At 46.6% G+C, this 22,712-nt stretch overlaps 1 protein-coding gene across 1 annotated transcript in view; it reads left to right on the top strand.

Moving 5' to 3' along the window:
* Positions 1 to 211: 211 nt before the first annotated feature.
* Positions 212 to 22,712, top strand: part of LOC138810590 (potassium channel subfamily K member 13) — a 63,294-nt gene continuing 40,793 nt past the window's right edge. Inside the window, exon 1 of the mRNA XM_069997792.1 lies at positions 212 to 545. Within this exon, the coding sequence (XP_069853893.1) occupies positions 212 to 545 (334 nt within the window). The remainder of the gene's footprint in view (positions 546 to 22,712) is intronic.

Below are 22,712 nucleotides of genomic sequence, written 5' to 3'. Positions count from 1 at the left end.
CACGGAGCGGATTCGAAAGCGGGGAGCCGGGGCGCACGCCGGCGGCGAAGGCCCCACCGAAGCGGCGCGGGTGCGGGGGGGACGCCTGGCGGCCATGGGCGCGCCGGCGGCGGGGCGTCCCGGTGCGGGGTGAGCAGCACCCCGCACCCTCTCCCCCAAGGGGGGGGCCAGTGCTCCCCCCTCCCCATCCAGCCCCGGGAGGACCGCGGCCATGGCCGGCCGGGGCTGCAGCTGCGGCCCCGGGCACCTGAACGAGGACAACGCGCGCTTCGCGCTGCTGGCCGCGCTCATCCTGCTCTACCTGCTGGGCGGCGCCGCCGTGTTCTCGGCGCTGGAGCTGGCGCACGAGCGCCAGGCCAAGCAGCGCTGGGAGGAGCGCCTGGCCAACTTCAGCCGCGGCCACAACCTGAGCCGCGACGAGCTGCGCGGCTTCCTCCGCCACTACGAGGAAGCCGCCCGCGCGGGCGTGCGCGTGGACAGCGTGCGTCCGCGCTGGGACTTCACCGGCGCCTTCTACTTCGTGGGCACCGTCGTGTCCACCATAGGTAAGGGACCCCGGCGGCGCCCCACCTGCCCGGGGGCGAGACCGACACCCCTCCACACGCACACACCTCTCCCGCAGCCTCTGCGGGGAGCCGGCCGCTGCCTGCTCCACAGGTGGTGCCGGGCGGTGCGCTGGGAACGCGGGCGGGCAGCGAGGGCAGCCATCCCCTGCGCGCGCTCGGGAGGAGAAGAAACCGCAATCTCAGCTCCCCTCCCCGGAGCCAGGACTGGGGCGGAGGGGGGGGGCAAGCAAGGGGGGTGAGCCTCCCCCCACCCCCACCCCAAGAGATGTGAATGCTCCTTAAGTTGGAGAAGTTTTGCTGTGGACGTTTCCATCTGATGAAGGACTGACCTTGCAAGTGGGGGGGGGACAGGAAGCGGTGGACGTTGGTTGAGCTGAGATCACACACACACACACACAATCACAATCACCACGGGCGGTAATGTCACACTCTCCTAGAGAAAGTCCCATCCCGTTGCACGATTGCACGTGTTAAGGAGGCGAAAGTGTGAATGGAAGGATGGAACGCGCTGCCCAGCAGGGAAGAACCAGGGAAGAAGTTGAGTGAAGTGACCTGGGGGGGGGGGCGAACCCGTTAGAACTCAGTCTCGTTTGTGTTCGGGGGTGGAGGGGGTGAAACACACACCTCTTGCATGCTGGGATGCGCGGGCTGATCTCTGCTGGCTAAGGGGGTGTCGGGCGCAGATCAGCAGCGTGTACCTCCCTGGGGACAGCTGGGACCCAGGGTGTGACAGGGCCATTGTCAGTTCTGCCTCTGTGCACCCTCAGAAGGATGTTCATCCTTGACGCGCCGTCCAGCAATGGGAGAGTGCGGGGGAGACGCTGAGCAAAGAGGGCAGCGTGGGCAAGGGGCTTGGAAAGGCCAGACAGAGAGAGACGAGTGTGGCACAGCAAAAAGGCCGCTGGTGACAACGGCCTAGGGTGGGTCTGAGCCCCTCAGCCAGGACGCATCAGCAAGGCCTTGGTGGCAAGGCAAACCTCCCCAGACTCTATGCTAGGGAGGTATATCCAGGGGTAAGAGCGGGCATGAAAGGCTTCCTTCCAAACATAGGCCAGCGAGCAACCGGGACCAAGCCAGGGCTTCAGCTGCTGAGCGGGAACCACGATGCTTAGGGACACCGCTATGTTGCAGGGCCTCCTGTTCAGTGGCCTTGCTCACAACTCCGGTCTCATCTTGGTGTCTCTGTCTACCTGCTGCGATCACACAGCAGTAGCTGGGTGCCCTGGGCTGGCACCACAGGGCCCTGCGGGTGACAGAAGAGAACCATCACCCTCTTCCTTCCCCCAGCTCACATTCTCTGCCCGACCCTGAGCACTGGTCCGCCCATCTCTTCTCCTATACCTCAGAAGCCAGTTCCAGAATTTCCACACAGGGAAGCTTGGGGTCATTTGGAATTTAACCTTGGTCTGCTGCATTTGCATAGCTAGTAGAGGATTTTTTTTCTTCTGTAAATGGGATGATTTGGGGAATGGTTTTGATGGGAGATAGGGGTGTCAAATCTCCCCACTACCATTGCAAGCCACCCTTTGAAGCTCCCCCATGGGCGTGGAAGCATGAAGGAGCAGAGTCTATGCAGGGGCTGCTGGACAGCAGTGGATGGGGGAGGAGAGAGGGGGCACAGAAAAACAGGCAGAGGGTAGGACAGACACAGGGCTTGGGGATGCAAATGTGTTCACAAAGCAGGTGAAGCATAATGAGACCTGGACAGCGTCTGAAGTGTGGGGTTCTGTCTCTGTATCTTGGGCATGTTGCTTAACCCTACACAGTGCCCATCCTGGCATCAGGCAGTCACACCAGCCGCTCAGCCTCATGAGGTCTGCCTCCTGCCCTCAGCCTCCCTGAAGCCCACTTCCTCTTCCAGGACAATGAGCTCCTGTAAGGGAATTCCTATTACAAAGGACAAACCATGCATCACCTGTGAAGACATCATACGCTTTTGCATTTTAAACATCTTCTAAACGATCTCACCCGTTGCTGTTGTAGGAACAGCGTTTGCTGGTTTTGATTAGGGACTTGTACAGATATTTGGACACCCATGTTCCCAATCACTATTATGATCCACAGCCCGAGGGAAGCCCCACCCCCAGGAGGAAGCCCCTCCCCCAGGTCCACCCACAGAGGCTTGAAAATCACCACGTGGTGTCTACAAACAATGAGTCCCTTCTTAGCCAAAAGGAGTGAGATTTGTTAGTACAGTGCAGATGGACCTCGAAAACAATTTTATTTGGTGAAATAAGCCAGACACAACAAGGCCAAATATTGTGTGGTTCTAGAAAAACCTGGGGAAGCAGAGAGGAGGCAGGGACTGAGGGAAGGCAGAAAGAATGTCACTGTTGTGTGGGTAGAGCTTCGGTATAAGCTGTGGGAGAATTTACAGGTAAAGAGCGTAGCTACTATTTTCGCCTAAAAGTGGCTAACTTAATTTTGGTAGAACTGCTAAGGCAAACACAACATTGTGAATATATCAAATGCTATCCAACTGTCCATCATGAATAGTTAAAAGTGATATATAACTTCACAATAAGAAAGATTAAATAAAATTTTAAAAATTAAAATATAATATGGGGATGTTGGTGATTTTTTAGAGGGGGGAGCAGGTAATCACTGGAAACAAGAATTATCTTAAAGGCAAGGCACTGGTGGTTCACGCTTGTAATCTCAGGAGGCTGAGATCTGAGGATTGAGGTTAGAAGCTAGCCCAAGCAGACAAGTCTGAGACTCTTCGATTAACCAGCAAAAAGCTGAAAGTGAAGATGTGGTCAAGTGGAAGAACACCAGCCATGAGCAAGCAAGAGCCTGAGGCTCTGATTCAAGATCCAGAACCAGTGCATGTGCACGTGTGTGCATGTACACGCATGTGCACACATGCACACACACACACACACACACTTGAGGTCAAGACCAGGGAAAAAGCTTTTGAAATCAAATTATAGGCAATCCAAACAATAAAATATTGAGAACCATAGAGTATATCAAATTATAAACTGGTACCAAAACACAGAACAGACCTTAATCAGGTAAGCAGGAAAGTTGAGATCAATTCCATCTTGCAACAAAAGGAAACTGAGGTGCAGAAGGCATAAATACCTTGTTTATTAGGGTGAGCATGGCCAGAATAACTTCAGGAGGAAGGCTCATTGTATCCATTCAGAGAAGCTTGGGTTTGCCACTTGGAAAATTCCAGTAGCTTGGCATTTGAACTGTGTTGCATAGCTCGTGGTTCTCACCTCTGTCATCCAGCAACCCTGCTTCTTGCAGGAGCTCATCTGAGCCTGTCGCATCAGAAATTCTTGGTTATATTATAAAATAGAATGGCCTCTTATTTTTCAGATCTGTTTGTTGATTGATAATGTTGCCATTTGAACTCAGAGCCTCAAGCTTGCTAAACTCCCAGCCCTTTTCGCATTCATTATTTCTTAGATAAAGTCTTAGAGTGCGTTGCCCAGGACTTGTCTCACGTTGTGATCCTCTGTATAGTTGAAATTACAGGCTAGCCTCAAACAGCAGTCTCATCTCTATCTCACAAATAGCTGGGATTGGGCTGGGAAGGTGGCTCAGTGGTAGAGTGTTTTGCCTTGCATGCATGAAGCCCCGGGTTCGATTCCTCAGCACCACATAAGCAGAAAAAGCTGGAAGTGGTGCTGTGGCTCAAGTGGTAGAGGCTAGCCTTGAACTGAAGAGCTGAGGGACAGCGCCCAGGCCCAGAGTTCAGGCCCCATGACCAACAAGACAAAAACCAAAACCAACCGAGCAAACAAAAAAACCAAGTAGCTGGGATTACATACATCCATCACCATGCCTCACCTGATTTCCTTTTTTAAATCCTGAACTTCATCTTTTGATCTTGTCTCTGCCATGCTATTCTCTGTGAGGGAGAGAAGACTGGTCTGAATGTAACCCAGGTAATTCTTGATATCCTGTCTAAAATAGTTCTCCTTTCAAAGAAGCATGATCTATTGCCCACATGACTTACAAATACATAAATTCTATGTGTTTGCATTTCCAAAGCACCTTAAAAAGTCTCTAGTTCATAAGGAAGCTGCCGCTTCTTCTTTGCCATGTCTCTCTTATCTCAGATGAGGTCTGGCAGGCACCTTCCCTCCCTAAACACTCCTCAAGATCTCCCTGGTCCTCAGTGCGCTGGCATTCTGTTCTCTGTGGTCCCATCCCTCTCCCCACCCCCATTCTCAAGACTGACAGGGTGCTCCAGTGCTGTCCCACTATTCTCTGGTTGGTAGCAGATTCTCCCTGTAGTGGCGATCCTGGGAGCGGCCCTGTAACCGCTTTTCCCCTTGGAAGGAAGGAAAGGAGAGAACGGGGGATGGGATGGAGGCCACTAGGTTATTCATGACTTTAATAATTTTGGGCATGAGGAGGGGGGTGCAGAACGCCATGGGAAAGCCCTTCCCCATTCCTCCAGCCTCTGCCTCCTGCACTTACTTTACCTGAATTGCCAAGCGTTTTACCACGCTCTCCAAATGCTGTGCTTTACACCCCCATCTTCCCGTGGACAGACAGCCATCTTTAGAAGTCTCATTAAGTGCTCAGGGTTGGTTGGTCCCAACATGTGATCAAAACTGGCTGCCAGCATGTCTCCTCTCCATCCCTTCCTTGGAAGGGAAATCCCTGGGTCAGTGAGCCCAAGGGTCAGACCATAGATGGAAATGGGGTGCAAGACAGTGGGAGAACTATGCTCTGGAAAGGTGTTCACTTTCTCACTCTAAGACAATACTGGGCTGGCCAGGCAGGTGACTGCGTCTTCAGCTAAGCCTTGGCCCTGAGACCTCTGGGCTTTGCTCTGTGGAGGCATGAAAAAAAAAAAAAAAAACAGGAAGTCCTGCTCACTTCTGCTGAACTGGCAGGAGCAATTTGATGTCACAATTTGCTGCAGTTTCTCTTCCTGTAGGACCAGGATCCACCATCCTTCAGAGAGGGAACTTTTGATGTCACAAAACTCGCTGAAGTTTCTATTCCTGTAGGACCCTCCAAGGACGAATCTCACATATTCCCTGTGTCGTTGCGCACTCACTTATTTCTGAGAGAGAACGGGGACAGTTGTATTCTCTTAACTCTTCCGATTGTCATGGCCACATATGATGTAGTCCTCCCTAGATCCATACTATTTTTTTTGTCTTTTACACTATTTCCGATATACTTTTCAAGACTTTCATGTGTTTCTGTTAATGTTAATAGTTTAGCTGTCCTCAGAGTTGGATCTGGAGGTAACGTGTTGTGTGTACAGTACAATTTATGAAACTAGTAGTAGCTGTAATCCTAGCGATTTGGGAGGCTGAGGATGGGAGGATTGTGAGTCAAGGCTATTCCTGGCTAAGAAGTTCAAGAGATGCCCTTCTCCAGCAATAGCTGGGTAGAGTGGCACATACCTGTCATCTCCAGCATGGTGCCAGGTTAGCTGGGGCAGAAAAGTCCACAAGACTCTGTCTCCATGGAAGGAAAGCTAGACAGGTGGTTTGTGTGTCTGTGACCGCAGTGACAGCATGTGGCAGGGAGCGCACCCTCCTCCTACAGAGCACCGTGAAAGACACAGGGTTGGATGCCTGGTGAGTGGCAGGGCACCAGGTTAGCAAGCAGTTCTGAGTTCAGAGGCAAGAGAGCTGGGCTCCCACAAGAATCACTCACCACCTGTGGCTGGGTGATGGCTGTGTCTGCGGGGAGGGGCCTAAGTGACCAGAGCTCTTGGCTGTCTCCACTCAGCTGGAGTAGCAGAGCCTGCAAAGCTGGGCAGTGGACTCCTACAGCATCTGGATAAGAGGTTTAGATGCGTACAGGTGGTGCCCACAAGGGCTTCCCACAATTCCTGGTCCTTCCCCTTACACGTGATTGGCCAGTGCTTTGTCCCAGGGTCATAGCCAGCTTCCAGTGTGACTAGAAAATGAAGTCTATATTTTTTTTCTTCTGTCGGTCATGGGGCTGGAACTCCGGGCCTGGGCGCTGGCCCTCAGCTCTTCAGCTCAAGGCTAGTGCTCTACCACTAGAGCCACAGCGCCACTTCCTGTTTTCTGGTGGTTAATTGGAGATAAGAGTCTCAGAGATTTTCCTGCCCAGGCTGGCTTTGAACCTTGATACTCAGATTGCAGCCTCCCTGGTAGCTAGGAAAGTCTCTCTATTTTAAAAAAAAAAAGTCTTATTTATCTTTAAGTAGTTATGCAAAGGAGTTGCCATTGAACAGAGCAGTTTATAAAAGGACTGCTTTGGTCATTATCACCTCTTTCAACATTCTCACCCAACCCTCCTACCCCTTCCCTCACTTTTCTTCATTTTTAGGTTGTGTATTTCATTCTTTTGCAGTTTATGTGCACAGTGCGTCTTGATCGGTGTCATCCCCTCAACATTGGCACCCTTATATTCCAACAAAGACCCACCTAATCCAACAGCTTCAGTACAGCAGAATACTGTGATAATGAAATCAACCTTGCCATTATAACATTGGCTTATTTCATCTGTGATGTAAAGTACGGTGTTTTTCAATCAGAATATTGAATAGAATGAAATATTTATAAATGCAATTAATTGCAACTGTTAGATTATGGATTTTCACTCAAAAAATTTGGAAATTCTTATTTTTTAAGTGAAAATGTGACATTTATTAAAGAAAGTTGATCAAAAGAGAAAGATGGAAGGAAGGAGAGAAGGAAAGAAAGAAAGAAAGAACAAGAGAGAGAGAGAGAGAAACAGAAAGAAAGAAAATGAAGTCTCTATTCCTGCTATCAGGTGCGGCAGTAACATTACACAGGAATTCTGATGAAGGCCCCGTCTTCCCAGAGCCCAGGAGAAAGTTCTGCAGGCCCTGTGGATCAGGCTCACCTGACAGACTTAACAGGAGATGGGTCAGGAGCCATCCCTGTCCCCATGCAGTGTGGGTGGAAAGGGCTGTGTTGGTGAGGCGGCTGTTGAAACTAATAAAGAATTCTGGGTAGCTCAGGGGAAGAGAAGAAGGGTGGAGCCAGGCACCCATTTAAGTGATAGGGTGCCAGCCATAAGCGGAAAAGCCAAGCTGGAACAGGAGTCCTTGAGTTCAAGAACCAGTACAGTGCACGCGCATGCACGCACGCACGCACACACACACACACACACACACACACACACACACACACACACACACACACACACACACGAGACTATTCTTCCTCCCACTGGATTGTTTTGGTGTTCTTGTCAGTAATTAATTGAGCATCAATGTGAGGGCTGATTTCTGGACTCTGGACTCTTTCATCTGTAGGTCTGTCTGTGCAGGACATGGTAGCTGTGTGGTTAGTTGTGGAATGGGCGGGGGGGGGGGGGGGAGGTGAGCTTTCCCTGTTGATCTTCCTTTTCAGCTGTCTTGACTACTCTGAGCTCCTTAATCCTCCAGGTGAATTTTAAGATGATCTTGTTATGTTCTAATATTAATCTGTAGACTAATTTGTAAATATTACCTCTGACTACATTAAGTATTCCAACCCATGAACATGAGAGATCTTTCCATTTATTTGGATCCTTTAGGGTGTATGGGTGTGAGCATGCATGTGTGCACCAGTCCAGGGACTTGAACTCAGGGTCTGGGCACTGTCCCTAAGCTTTTTTGCTCCAGGCTAGTGCTCTGCCACATGAACCACAGCTCCACTTCTGGCCTTTTGGATGGTTACTGGCAATAAGAGTATCATAGACTTTCTTGAACTGCCGTCTTTACATCTTAGCCTCCTAAATAGCTAGGATTATAGGTGTGAGCTACTGGCTCGTGGCCCTTTAGGTTTTGTGTGTGTATGTGTGTGTGTTTTAATAAAATAGTTTTCAGAATATTAAGTTTTATACTTTTTTGTTTATTTCTTGGCAAGTACTTTATTCTTAATATTATTACAAATGTTTTTGATTAATTTTACTCTGGATTATTTATTGCAAGTGTGTAGAAACAGAATTGATTCTTGTATGTTGATTTTATACCATGTGGTCTGCTATGGTGTATTAGTTCACCCTGTGCCATATTAGTTTTAATCATGTTCTCATAGGTTACCTAATCATGTTTAATGATTTCCTATGTAGAGAAGAATGTCTTTTATAAGTGGAAATAGTTTTAATCTTTCCTATAAAGGTGATATATTCTTTTCATGCCTGGGGAGACTCTTCAGTACCATGTTGAGTAGAAGTGGTGTAAACGAACATCTTACCTCATTCCTGATCTGAGGGGACGTTTCTGCCTTTCACCATTGGTACTAGTTTTACAGCTTGACTTTCTAGGTAGGGAGAATTCCAGAATTCTGTTCCTAGTTTGTTGAGGGTTTTAAATCACACAGACACTAGTATTCACCTGGATTCCTTTTGTGCATCCATTCGTATGATCTGGTGCTTTCTTCCATATGCTTTTGATATTGCATCTAATGATCTTTAGATATTAAATCACACTTAGATTCCTAGAATAAACACGATTAGGGCACAGTGTATAATTCTTTTTATATACAGTTTGCTAATACTTTTGTGTTCACCTTTATTTTTTTTGTCACCGTGAAAAAATTACCTGAGAAAAAAAACTACTTAAAGAAGAAAGGAGTTGTTTTGGGCTCCTGGTTTCCAGAAGTTCTCATCCATGGTCAGATGGATCCATTTCCTTGGTCCTAAGATGAGGCAAAATATCCTGCATTCCATAACATGCACAGGTGACCAACTTCCATCAACTAGGCCCCACCACCTCCAATACCATCAAATGATGGAGTCATATACTAAATTAGATCCAACAGCTAGAGACCAAGCTTTGCACAGGCCAGCCTATCAGCGAACACTTCATATCTAGTGCCTAACACTTAAGTAAGGGATCTTTGCATCTGTATGCAAAAAAGATATTCACCTGTTTGTTTTTCTTTGCATCTCATGTCTTTGTCTTGGTTTGGTATGAAGAAATCACTGTAGACCTATAGGATGCATTGAGGAGTATTTTTCGATAATTCTTTTCCCTTCCTTTCATAGTACAGTTATTCATTAACCTGCCTGTTCTTCTGATTATAGGACATGTGGGTTGTTTCTGATTACTTGTGGTACAACAGCTCTCTAAAGCACATATTTTAATTTAAAGTACACTAAGTATAGATCGTACAAATTTTTTAGGATTAAATGTATTTATTTATTTATATTTTTATTGTAAAGATACTATACAGAGGGGTTACAGGTACACAAGCAAGGTTGGATCATACAAATTTTTGAAACTATGTAAACTTAATATTCTTTTATTGCCGGGCACCAGTGGCTCATGTTATAATCCTAGCTAATCAGGAACCTGAGATCTGAGAATTGTGGTTCAAAGCCAGCCTGGACAGACAAGTTTGTGAGAATCTTATCTCTAATCTGAAAGCTGGAAGTGCATGGGAGGCATGGCTCAATGGCTCAAGTGGTAGAGTGCCAGCTGGCACACGCACATGCGTGCACACACACACACACACACACACACACACACACTTTTTTTTTTTTTACTCTATTAGCAAGAATCTTATTCTCACACACCTGACATGTACTGTCTTCTTCCTCTTCCTTGGTCCTATGCTAAGCATTCTGCATGCATAATCTCTCATCCTATGATGCAGGATGATTATTTTCCCCAGAACTGTGAGAAAACTGAAGTATAGTGGTAAACTGAACTCAGCCAAGATCATGCAGCTAGAGAGCTAGTGGACCTTTGAATCAAACTTTGTGCAACCATGCGATGGGGTAGTTAGCTCTAAGATCTTTACAAGTGAAGATGGCCCTGGTTCTGGGTTCATTTTTGCCATTGATGCATGTGTATTTGTCTCCACAGATGAATATTTTTACAAGCTATTGTTTGAGAGAAACAATAGCTTATATAATAAAACCATCAGAAGGGGTCTGGGTGGTCTACATTGGCAGGTTCTTTTCTTATCTTCTTAGAGCCATGCCCAGCACCTGCCCCAGGTCAAACATAAAGTTCAGTTGGATGCAGTGGGAATGCATCACGTTCCCACGCTCAACTTAACTGCAGGAGTTGCCAGCCTGGGTCTAGGAATAGAATTGAAGGCACCTGTCAATTGAGATGGGAAAAGAATTTCATGTTGAGGTTTGTTAACCTCAGAATGGATTCTGATGAACTGGCAGCATTTCCTTCAATAAGAAACACAGGGAGCCGGGCGCCGGTGGCTCACCCCTATAATCCTAGCTACTCAGGAGGCTGAGATCTGAGGATCACGGTTCAAAGCCAGCCTGGGCAGGAAAGTCCATGAGACTCTTATCTCTAATAAAAACCACCACTAGAAAACTGGAAGTGGCAGTGTGGCTAATGTGGTAGAGCGCTTGCCTTGAGCTGAAGAGTGTAGGGACAGCACCCAAGCCCAGAGTTCAAGCCCCACAACTGACCAAAAAAAAACAAAAAACCAAAAAAAGAAACACAAGGAGCAAAGCAGAAGTATGGTAGGAAGCCTGTGGCTCTGCCATCCATGGAACTCGCAGGTGTGTTCCTGTACTTCACAGATGTGGTAGGACTCCATCACCTTCAGATAAGTGGAAGTTACGTGTTGCTTCCTGATTTAAAATGCATTACGAAACTGGGTATTGGTGGCTCCTATCTGTAATCCTAGCTATTCAGGAGGTTGAAATATAAGGATAAGGATCACAGTTCAAAGCCAGCCCTGGCAGGAAAGTCAAGTGAAACTCTTATCTCCAGTTAACTACCAAAAAAAAAGGGCTGGAAATAGAGCTGTGGTTCAAGTGGTAGAGCACTAGCCTTGAGTGAAAAAGCTCATGGACAGTACACAGCCCCTGAGTTCAAGCCCCAGTCCTCTACCCCCCCAAAAAATAATAAAATGCATCATACATTCATTGTTTGGCTTAAAAACTGTGCTTTAATATGGTCACTTTGGTAACTCTTTTCATTTTATTTGTTTAAAAAGACACTATGCCTAGAGACACCCATCAGCTTCCCCTGACTACCAAAGGCTCCTTTTGTAACAACAATAAAGAAAAATCCCAAAAAACAGGAATTGAGAAACAGACCAAGTCTGCTTTTGAATGAAGAGGAAGAACCGCCCTGCCCAGGCTCTGTGTGGCCACTTCCTATGTGGTTAGTGAAGGCCGTTGATCCTTTGTCACTGTTTGGAAATGCACTACACATATACCTGTTGCTCAGTCAGCAAAATCTCCTTTTTTACCGATGACTCTGAGGAAGCCCCCGGATGTTGAAGTGTCTAGACATCATTCTTGGGAGCAGCAGTGACCACACTCCTCAGAACAGTAAGGAAGAGGCACCCCTTAGAAATGTCCTGTTTAGAAGGGCGAGATGGTTCATGCCTGTACTCCCTGTTACGCAAATGTTTGAGACCCTATCCAAAAAAAAAAAAAAAACCCACCCACACAACAACAACAACAAGTTGGGTATAGTGGCTGTCATTCCAGCTATTCTAGAACTGTAGTAAGAGGATCCTGGTCCCAAGACAGGCCCCCATAAAAAGCATAAAACTCTACCTGAAAACGTAAACCAAAAGCAAAAGGACTGAGATTGTAGCTCAAATAGCAGAGCACTAGTCTAGCAAGTGTAAGAGTTTAAACCCCAGTACCACCAAGAAAAAAAAAAAAAGGAAATCCCCAGTTTCTAGGCCTGTGCAGAGTTGTCCTGTATTTGGTTGGTGAGCAAGGTCCTCTAACTCTTAGCCCACACCTTCCCCAGAGAGGATTTGGAATAGGGAATACTTCTTGGTGGCTTAAATCCCTGAGTGCAAACTCAGTACTGCCTGGGAAGATAAACGAAACAGAAAAAAGCATCACGATTCTCAGATGAGGAAAGGCACCCACAGCCACCATGTGAGGCATCTGTTTTGCCTTAGATGCTAGATCACATACATACACCCCAGGTAGAGACTGCAATTACAAAACTTAAAGCTGCTGAGTTAGGCAGATTTGTTCTAAGCTTTGATCTGTGTGCAGTATCCCCCCTGATTCTTATCACAACAGCCCAAGGTAAATATTGACAGCCCCACTTTGCAGACAGGTAAACTGAGATCTAGAACTATTTGTCTCTCGCCCCACAGCCACCAAAGAGAGAAGCAGGTGCATAGATCTCCAGAGCTCACACTTTTGGAGACCACTGCATCTCCTTATAGTGGAGTGTGAACTCACCCATTAGTTGAGCCTCATCATCCCCAAATACCTACTTTCTCCAGGCACTGACAAAGAAATTAATACATAGCATTGTTGGTGAAATCAGAATCAGTCTCATAGCCTCTTGCTTTTATTCTTCTTTGATGGTTTTTCTTGTTTGCTTGCATAAGAGCCATCCCCCTGACTTCTCTTCGCCGTCTTTGCTTGTGAAGCCAATCTAGGACAAGTCAAGGAAGTAAAATGGTATTTGTCGTTGCTGTTTTTTTGTACCATTACTAGGTAGGGCTCAAACTCAGAGCCTCAGACCACTCTACTACTTAAGCTAGACCCACCTCTACTTCCAGCTTTTTGCTGGTTCACTGTTGACAAGTTTCTCAGATTTGTCTGCCTAAGCTGGCAGGAGGATCCAACAGGGATCCTCAGATCTCAGGCCCCTGAGTCACTGGGATTACAGGCATGGGTCACTGGTGCCCAGCTAAAGTGATACTTTTTGATGGTGTATTTTGCCTCTCTCTAGGTGCTCAGCCACAGATGTGGCAGAAATATCAAAGTGAGCTGAAGGGACCCCCATGGCAAGCAGATGGGGGCTGGGGTAGGTTGAGGTTCTCTATGACAAATCCTACAGAGAACACAATGGCATCTAAGTCTTAGCCAGTGGGATCTTCCCATCCCCCTTCCCAAGTGACTCGGGTCTCCACGTGAATGTATGTCAGATCCATGTCCGTGAACCTCTGAATTCTATTCCTGAAGCTTTCTGGAAACTTGGATTGCCTTGAGTGTGTTTATGTGCCTGGGATTTAGGAATCCTGACTTACTATATAATTGCCTTACTGAGCTGGGACTGGTCTTACTGAGAATCGGTGGGTGTCATTCACTGTACTTGGCCTCTTTTCTCTCGTGACGTCACTTCTAACAGCATTTTTCAAGGGCAAGGGCTCTGCAGGAACTCCCAGGGCTTGGTATCCAGTGGTACTCCAATGTCCATGTCTTCTCTCACTCCTCTGTGCCAACAGCTCGCTCAGTGCTCTGTACAGTCTGTCCTGGGTAAATCTGTGTTGATCATTCTGTGGAAATGACCTGGTACAACTATGAGTCCTGGGCCCTGCCTTTGTCCCTACTGAATGAAGACCAGGCCTTCATGTGACTTCCCCCAAAGAACCATTTCTCCTGATAGAGATTACAGGGATGTAGTCATAGGCCTTTATATGGTTGTTCAACCAAATTATCACAGATCAGGCCAATAGGAGTATCAGAACAATAAGCTGATTCCATTTTTTATTATCTGTAGAGAGAACACCAGAACGGGGAGTTCTTGCTTAACTTTTCCTTCAACTTAATCAAGTCATGTCTCATCTCAAGTCATCTGGAAGAGAGTTGTATATGTTGCATTAGTACTCTGTGCACCCAAGTGTCCCCTGGTCTCTAGGGTGACACTGTGCCTCGTTATTAAGGATCCTTCTGTAGGATAGATGTTTTGCAAGAACAAATTTTGTTCTTTTGTTTTGTTTTGTTTTTTACTGCTATGAGGGTTTGAACTCAGTCAGTACTTCATGCTCGCTCAACTTGCTGGCTCATCTGGCACTCTACCATTTGAGCCATCGCCTTCAGTCTAGTATTTTGCTGGTTAGTTGGAGAGAGAACATTGCAGATTTTTTTTTTGCTTAGGCTGGTTTTGAACCTCCATCTTCCAGATTAGCCTCTCTGAGTAGCTAGGATCCAGGGGTAGCATGGAACTGTGGAGGAGGAAGTAGAGTTGAGCCATGTAAGAGTCCTAAACCAGCAGCTGGAATCAACAGTCATTTTCTTGGACTCTCTTCTCCACCTTCTCTCTTCATGTCTACTTTATTTTGTCTCATGTCTCTTTACTTCTGACTTCTGCTTTCTACTTCTCTCCTCTCCTGACTGCTAAGTCCCCCCACTCCTCACCTCCAAATCTTGAAATTTTTTTGCTCCTCCACTGAAACAATAAACATTAACTAGGACTGGGAAGATGGCTCAGTGGTAGAGCTCTTGCCTTGCATGCTTGAGGCCCTGGGTTGGATTCCTCAGCACCACATAAGCAGAAAAAAAGCTGGAAGTGGTGCTGTGGCTTAAGTGGTAGAGTGCTAGCCTTGAGCTGAGGAGCTGAGGGACAGCACCCAGGCCCAGAGTTCAGGCCCCATGACAGATCAAAAAGAAAAAAAAAAAAAAAGAAACATGAAGAGGTGAAATGGATTGAGGTATATACTTAGAAACTGATTTGTTGGATTGACCTATTTTTGTACAACCACTTAAATATATAAAATATTTTTTAAAAGAAACATGAAAACTAGAGTATTATCTCCCAAAGGAGAAAAAGATTTTCTTTTCCCTCTGCCTCTAACTGGGAGATCTATAGGATTTCAGGAGCCATCTCCTTTCTCCAAGACTTAACAGAAAGATAGATGTTCCCCAGATGTTTGGTCCCTTGCTTCCTGGAGAGCCTGCCTTTGGCTTATTCCACTTCTGTGGAAGGATTCAGCCTTTCCAGCCTGGGTATCATCCTCAGCTCTTTTTCTCTCCTGATCTCTTCTCTCCCCTGACAACTCACTCACCTATGCTCCATTTTTTTATTTTTTTATGGTGAACATACTGTACAGAGGGGTTACAATTACATGGGCAAGACAATGAGTGCATTTCTTATCCAGCATTGTAGCCTCCTCCTTTGTTTACCCTTCACATCCTATGCTCCATTTTTGGGGGGGGAGGGGAGGTTGTGGTCATGGGGCCTGAACTCTGGGCCTGGGCGCTGTTCCTCAGCTCTTCAGCTCAAGGCTAGTGTTCTACCACTTGAGCCACAACACTACTTCCAGCTTTTTCTGTTTATGTGATGCAGAGGAATCGAACCCAGCATCATGCTTGCAAGGCAAGCACTCTACCACTGAGCCACCTTTCCAGCCTGCCCCATTTTCTTTCAGCATCAATTTTTTTTTTCCTGACTGAGCATCCTTATCTGGTAACATTCACTGTGTGTGTGGGTAGGGGGTGCACATGTGTGCATGCGCTCGTGCACATATGCATGTTGATATTGAGGACCCAGGCACTGTCCTGTAACTTTTTCATTTAAGGCTAGTGCTCTGCCACTTGCGACCTAGATCCAGTTTCTATTTTGGTGGTTAATTGGAGTCTTGTGTACTTTCATACCTATACTGGCTTCAAACTGTGATCTTTAGTTCTCAGCCTCTTGAAGAGCTAGGATTACAGGCATAAGCCACCCACACTTGGGTACATTGGCTGTTTTTATAGAGTCAATCTCAATTTCTTATACAGGACACTCTGTGATGAGTTTCTGGAGACCTTACTGAAAACATGAATTCTCTGAAGAGGCTTTCCCCCTTGGCCCCACAAGCAGCCAGATGGCAATGAGACAGGTGTCCCTGCCACCGCATGCCTTGCCGCATTTGGGGGTGCCTGGGGTCTGCTTGATAATTGTATCTCTTTTGTTTCTTTGAAGCTTTGGTGTGATCATATGCAGAATTCCAGAATTGTCTCCTAAAGAGGACAGGCAGTGTTTGTTTTCTCCCAGGGAACTGGGAGTCCTCCTGGGCTGGCTCTGTCCTACCCAGGGTTGCAAGCACAGTGCAGGGCCTGCCTCGCTGAGATGTCCTTGTCTTCAGTTGGGAAAATGACTGCTTTCTAGAGCCCTGTTGCTATTTACAAGTCAGAAGCTTTCCATACGTTCAGTGCTCACTCCCACCACTCTCCTTTCTGTGCTTCTGACTCGCCAGGCTCCTCCCGGCTTCAAGCTCTTCTGACTGAGTGAATCTTCTCTGGGATCATTATGCAATGGGGTCATTGTTCCTCAGCCTTAGGTTCATACAGACAGAAGAATCACATAATTTTCATGGCCAGAGTATAGCAAGTGGCAGAGATGCCAGCATATGAGCAACACAAATGCTTATAAAGCTGAGTGCCAGTGACTTGCACCTGTCATCCTAGCTACTCAGGAGGTTGAGATCTGAGGATCCCAGTTCGAAGCCAGTCAGGGCAGGAAAAGAAATCCATGAGACTCTTATCTCCAGTTAAGATGAAAAAGCTGGAAGTGGAGTTGTGGGTCAAGTGGTAGAATGCTAGCTTTTAGTGAAAAAGCTAATTAAGCTCCAGTACCAGCACACACACACACACACACACACACACTTGAACAGTTGTGGGGACACTGCATAGGCAAATTAACTACCACTCACCCTGTGTCCCTGTATTATTGTCATTAACAAAGTTGGTGTACTAATATGTTAAAATCTCAGGCTTTAGGTCTCTATCTACAAACTCTTATTTCCTTCCCAAGTCAAGGAAGTTATTTTTCTTGCCATTTTCCTTGAAGGCCTTGAGTCTACCTTTAAACAGACAAGGACAGCAGCAATTTGTGTTCAAAGAGAACCGGCGACAGACCTCCATTTATTTTGTAATTTCTACATGTGGAAGGCAAAGATCCTGAGCTTCTGTAGTTGACAATCCAGCGAAGGTTTTGCAATTTCTTTTAAGGCTGTGTGCTATTCAATGATCAGGCCTTGGTAAGAGCTCAGTGAGGACAAGGAGCTCTCCAAAACCAGACAAGCCGGGCCCGCGGCCCTGGGGGAGGGAGGCTGTCCAGCAAGAACTGGATTCTTTGGTGTCTGTGTCCAGAGATGCTGGTTCACCTTGTAACTTGGAGCATGCTGGCTCTGTTGGGTCTCAATTTCTAGAATATGTCATTATTCAGTCTGAATAGTTATTTTCAATTCCAATCATACCTAATAACCTCCCTTTTATGTCAAACATTTTCTTATAAGAATGAGTGTTTTGCTGGGAAGGTGGCTCAGTGGTAGAGTGCTTGCCTTGCATGCATGAAGCCCTGGGTTCAATTCCTCAGCACCACATAAGCAGAAAAAGCTGGAAGTGGCGCTGTAGCTCAAGTGGTAGAGTGCTCACCTTGAGCTGAAGAGCTGAGGGACAGCACCTAGGCCCAGAGTTCAAGCCCCATGACCAAAGGAAAAAAAAAGAGTTTTAAAAAATTTATTTGTTTGTTTATTTTGTGCCAGTACGAGGCTGTGAACTCAGGGCCTTGAGCTCTTACTTGGCTGGCGCTCTACCACTTGAGCACACTTCCATTTCTGGCTTTTTGCTGGTTAATTGGTTAATAAAAACTCTCTTAGGTTTCTCTGCCTGGACTGGTTTTAAGCCTCAGTTCCCAAATCTCATTCTCCTGAGTGGCTAGGATTACAGACCTGAGCCACTGCCACATGGCCAGAATGATTTGTTATAAATAAAAACAAATCTTTGCTGTCCTATAGTGAAATCTTATGCATGAAATAAACAGCGTATATAATTACTAGAGCATATTCTAGTAATTATAAAGAAGAAACAAACATTTTATAGTAATACAACATGTATCTTAATACATTAATGCTGGGGTCTGACTACACTACAGAGGTCGAGCGAGTTGGGCATTGGTGCCTTGCACCTGTAATCTTAGCTGCTCAGAGACTAAGATCTGAGGATTACTGTTCAAAGCCAGTACACACACACAAAGTAGTCAAGTGCTAGTAACCTTCGGTACACACCTGTGTGGAGCCGTAGGCGTGAACCTGCCTGGGATGTGCACAACTTTTGATTACACTTACAACTCTTTGTTACACTTACAAAAAATGTCACTGTCCTCTGGGCACCAGTGGCTTGTGCCTGTCATCCTAGCTACTCAGGAGGCTGAGATCTGAGGATCACAGTTCAAAGTCAGCCTGGGCAGGAAAGTCTGTGTGACTGTTATCTCCAATTAACTACCAGAAAGCCAGAAATGGAGCTTGTGGCTTAAGTGGTAGAGTATTAGCCTTGAGCAAAAAAGCTCAGAGACAGCACCCAGGCCCTGAATTCAAGCCTTAGGACCTGCACACACACACACACACACACACACTGTTCAGCCTCACTAAAGACATCCTAAGTCAGGAACTCTGCATCTGCATCTCAGAACCTGACTCCCTAAGCATTGCTGTATCCCACAGAAAGTATAGAACTCTTGAAATTCTTCATGAAAGAAAGTATAGAACTCTTGAAATTCTTCATGAAATAAAGTATAGAACTCTTGAAATTCTTCATGAAACTAAGCCCTGCCCCTCTATCTGAACCCCAGATGCTGTGCTGGGGTGTCAGGGAGAGGCTGGGGGGTAAATCTCACACAGGAAGCTCTTGCTGGTGGTCCCATGTCTATGCTGGCACAGTTTTTCTGAGCTGTGTTCCATTTTATGTACATGCAAATGAGAAGCTGGCTTTAATGGACACAGCTGGGGACGCTGGGAAAGGATGGGGGGGCGATGGCTGTTCACTACTCAAGCCCAATTAGCGTTGCTTTCCCAGCGGTGTCCTTTTCCTAGCAATTCACTTACTGTGATTTGTAGCAGGCAAGGACAGTTAGGCCATGCAGTGAATGTCCCCATTCATTGATCTGAGACCCAGCAGAGAGGCGGGCCTGCACAGCTTTAGGAAAATCCATGAGATCTAGAGTAAGCACAAACATTCAGAAGAACTGAGTGAGTGATCACTGCAGATGGATTTTGGATACTCATACATTCCCGGAAAATCTGAGAACTGCTCAGTTCTTCCACAGCCTCAAGCATACAAACAACCTATCTTTTATCCAAGCCAACATAAATATTCTTTTTGTGTGTGTGTGTGCCATTCCTGGGGCTTGAACTCAGGGCTTGGGTACTATCCCTGAGCCTCTCTGTGCCCAAGGCTAGCACTCTACCACTTAAGCCACAGCACCACTTCGGTCTTTTTCTGAGTAGTTTATGGGAGATAAGAGTCTCGTGGACTTTCCTGCCTGGGCTTGCTTTGGTATCATGATCCTCCTATCTCAACCTTCTGAGTAGCTAGGATGACAGATGTGAGCCACCAGCACCCAGTTATAAATACTCTTGATAGGAACAACCCAGGAAAAATGAAACTAGCAACTGATAGCATTGCCTGAGATGAAATTTCTTACATATGGAACATTCTAGAAACCCCACTTAGGAAAGCTGACAGTGCCACAGAGCCTGACTGGGAATCATTTGATAGAAGAAAACACACCAATGGGAAGCAACCAAGGAAAACAAGCACATGGTAAATGGCTTCTTCTTGAAACCAATCAAAGACTCATGTACCCTTGGTAACATTTGGATATGTAAAATCTAACCTAAGACAACTGTTGAGGGGTGTGGCTCACTTGGTAGCATACTAGCCGATGAGCGAAAGTATCAGGTACAAATTTCAAGTCCCAGCTTCAGACTCCTCCCGCCCCCCAAAAAAGGTCGACAGAAATGTGATCAAAGACAACTCAGGATGTTGTCTACAAAGGACAACACTCATACTACTACTAGTGATGATAATGGTGGCTTTGGTAATAGTTTCATAACAAAATTCTATTGAGATGGGGCCAGCGGCTCATGCTTTTCATCGTAGCTATTCAGGAGGTAAAGATAGAGAGGATTGCAATTCAAGGCCAGCCCAGGCTAAAAGTTACCAACTTCTGATTTCAACACATAGGTAGGGTGCGGAAGTTTACATCTGTAATCCTAGCTGTGAGTGAAGCATAGGCTCACAACTCAATGCCAATTCCAGACAAAAATGGGAGACTGTATCTGAGAAAGCAAACCAGGGCTGGGGATTTGGCTCAAGTGGCAGAGCACCTGTCTTAATCAGAGTGAGGACAGCCCTAGTTCAAACCCCAGTCCCACCAAAGGAAAAGAATAAAACTACTGGAAAGACTTTTTTTCAGTGAGAAACATAGTAACAATTTGTACCAGAAAAAGTATCTTAGAATACAATTTACGGAGCATACCTTTGCAATGACAGTTTTGGGAATGTTGGTAAAAATTCGCACTTAAAAATAAAAAACCAAACAAGCTGAGTGGTATGACATACACCTGAAATCCAAGCACGTGGAGCGGCTGAGGCAGGAGGATCCTGAGTTTGAGGCCACAGAACAAAACAAGCTCCAGATGAAATGATACATTGTGGCTAAACTATTGTACCCGCTTGGATTGGAAGAGACAAAGGTGTTAATGGAAACAAGTGGTGAAGTCTAAGTGAGATCTGAAATAGGAATACACCAGTGTTGGTTTTTTAGTTTGGAGACATGTACTATGGTAGTGGGGAAACTGCGAGAGGATGTATAAAGGCTTTCTCCATCATCTCTGCAACTTTTCTCTAGTCCGAAACGATTCCCCCAAAATAGGGCGATCTCAGAATGTCCCCGATCAAAGGAAAAAGCAAAGCGGAATTCCCATTGTCCAGTTTCCTTGACTATCTCAGCTCAACTGATCTGTGGAGTCCATTGGTTGGGCCAGTTGGTTTCCAACTTACCTCTACGTTCTTGTATCTGTTGCCACTCCCTTGTAGTCTTTCAGGCCCTGTTATCCACTGGCCAGTCAGTCCCCATATGGATCTCCCCCTGTTCCAGACCACTTGCTCTTACAAGTCTTCACCATGTGGAGACCCAGCACGCAGACTCTGCTCACATTAGAATCACCAGAGGAGCATCAACAAACACTGAGGATGCCTGCTTGCAGCCACCAGAGAGGCTGATTTCATGACCTAGACATCAAGAGTCTAAAAACTTCATCACGTGATGCTAATGTGTGGCCAGGCTTGAGATAATTGGTGTCAGCCTGTCCCTCTGGCCATCTTTCATAAGCTCAGTTGAGCCCTGCATAATGCCAGAATCCTTGTCCCCATCCTCAGGTCCCCAGAGCCTTCATGTTCTCACACGGGTACCTGCAGGGGTGTGTGTGTGTGTGTGTGTGTGTGTGTGTGTGTGTGTGAGAGAGAGAGAGAGAGAGAGAGAGAGAGAGAGAGAGAGAGAGACTCTTCTCATGTGTGTTTATTGCACCAATGGGTGGGTCAGAATTTGGTTCATGATTCTCAGTCTCCACCACTAGGAGGTGCACGCTTCATTTTCCCCCGATAGTTTTAACCACCATCCTTAAGAGTGAGGGTTAGATGGCTGGCTTTTGTTCTGGAAACAAAAGACCGTGTCCCTTCTGAGGGGGTCCCTGCGGAAAAATCACTGGTTCTCACCATGCAGTGACCTTGCAGGCCCGCTGTCTTCTGCTAGGTGGCCCTCACGTGGGCAGCCACTGGCTGGTTCACCACATGGCCTGTGCAGTGCCAAGACTTGGGTTCTGCTTGGCTTGTTGGTGTGTGTTACTTCTAGGGACTAAATTGCTACAGAGCGGTTCCTGGGAATCTGAGTTGAGATATTGGCAGTTGGCCCATAGTCCCTGGTGCCAGGGTCCCAAAGCATTTCCCCAGAGCATCAGAAGTACTGCGGCATCCTCCTAAACAAAGTTGTGGAAGCCAGGTGTGTAGTGCCCTCCTGTCATCCAAGCTAGTCAGGAGGTTGAGGTAGGGTGGTCTCAGTCCAACGCAAGGCAAAAGTGCAAGACCTTATTTAAGAAACAAACCAAAAGCAAAAAGATTGGAGACGTGGTTCAAGTGGTGGAACACTTCTCAAGCAAGTGCCAGACCGTGAGTTCAATCCCTATGTACCACTCCCCAAAAGGAAACAGCGATAGAACTTACAATTCAGTCACACTCCAGTCTCATCCTTGGAGAGTTTGGGCCAGAGTGCAGGACACTCATTTATATGTCTTATACTCTGGCTGGGTGATTCCAATGCACTGTCCTGACCTGACCCAGCCATGAGGCAGTGTGTGCTCAGCAGACCACGTGGTCCCTGCTGCAGCCCTCCCGGTGTGCCATCGATTTAAAGGAGTATGCATGGCCGCGTTCCAAAAACACTTTATTTACCAAAACAGACGTCAGGCTGACTTAGCTCGTGGGCTAGTTTGTCCACTGATAAAACAAATCACCTGGGAAGCTATAAAAACGTTCTCTGGTGCCCAGGCCAATTAAATTAGAATCTCCGTGGGTGGTTCCCAAACCCTGGCATTTATTAAAAGCTCTTCAGGTGATTTCCGATCAGCCAGGAATAAGAATGGCCTCTGCTGGGCACTGTCCCTGTGTGGCTGGTTCTGAAGAGTAGCGTCTCCCTCTGGTGCTCGGATGCCGTATTCCTCCGCCCGG

The sequence above is a fragment of the Dipodomys merriami genome, unplaced genomic scaffold (assembly GCF_024711535.1).
Source record: "Dipodomys merriami isolate MVZ:Mamm:240054 unplaced genomic scaffold, mDipMer1.0.p SCAF_50, whole genome shotgun sequence".
Classification (NCBI taxonomy): Eukaryota; Metazoa; Chordata; class Mammalia; order Rodentia; family Heteromyidae; genus Dipodomys; species Dipodomys merriami.
This window is presented reverse-complemented; position numbering and strand designations above follow the sequence as displayed.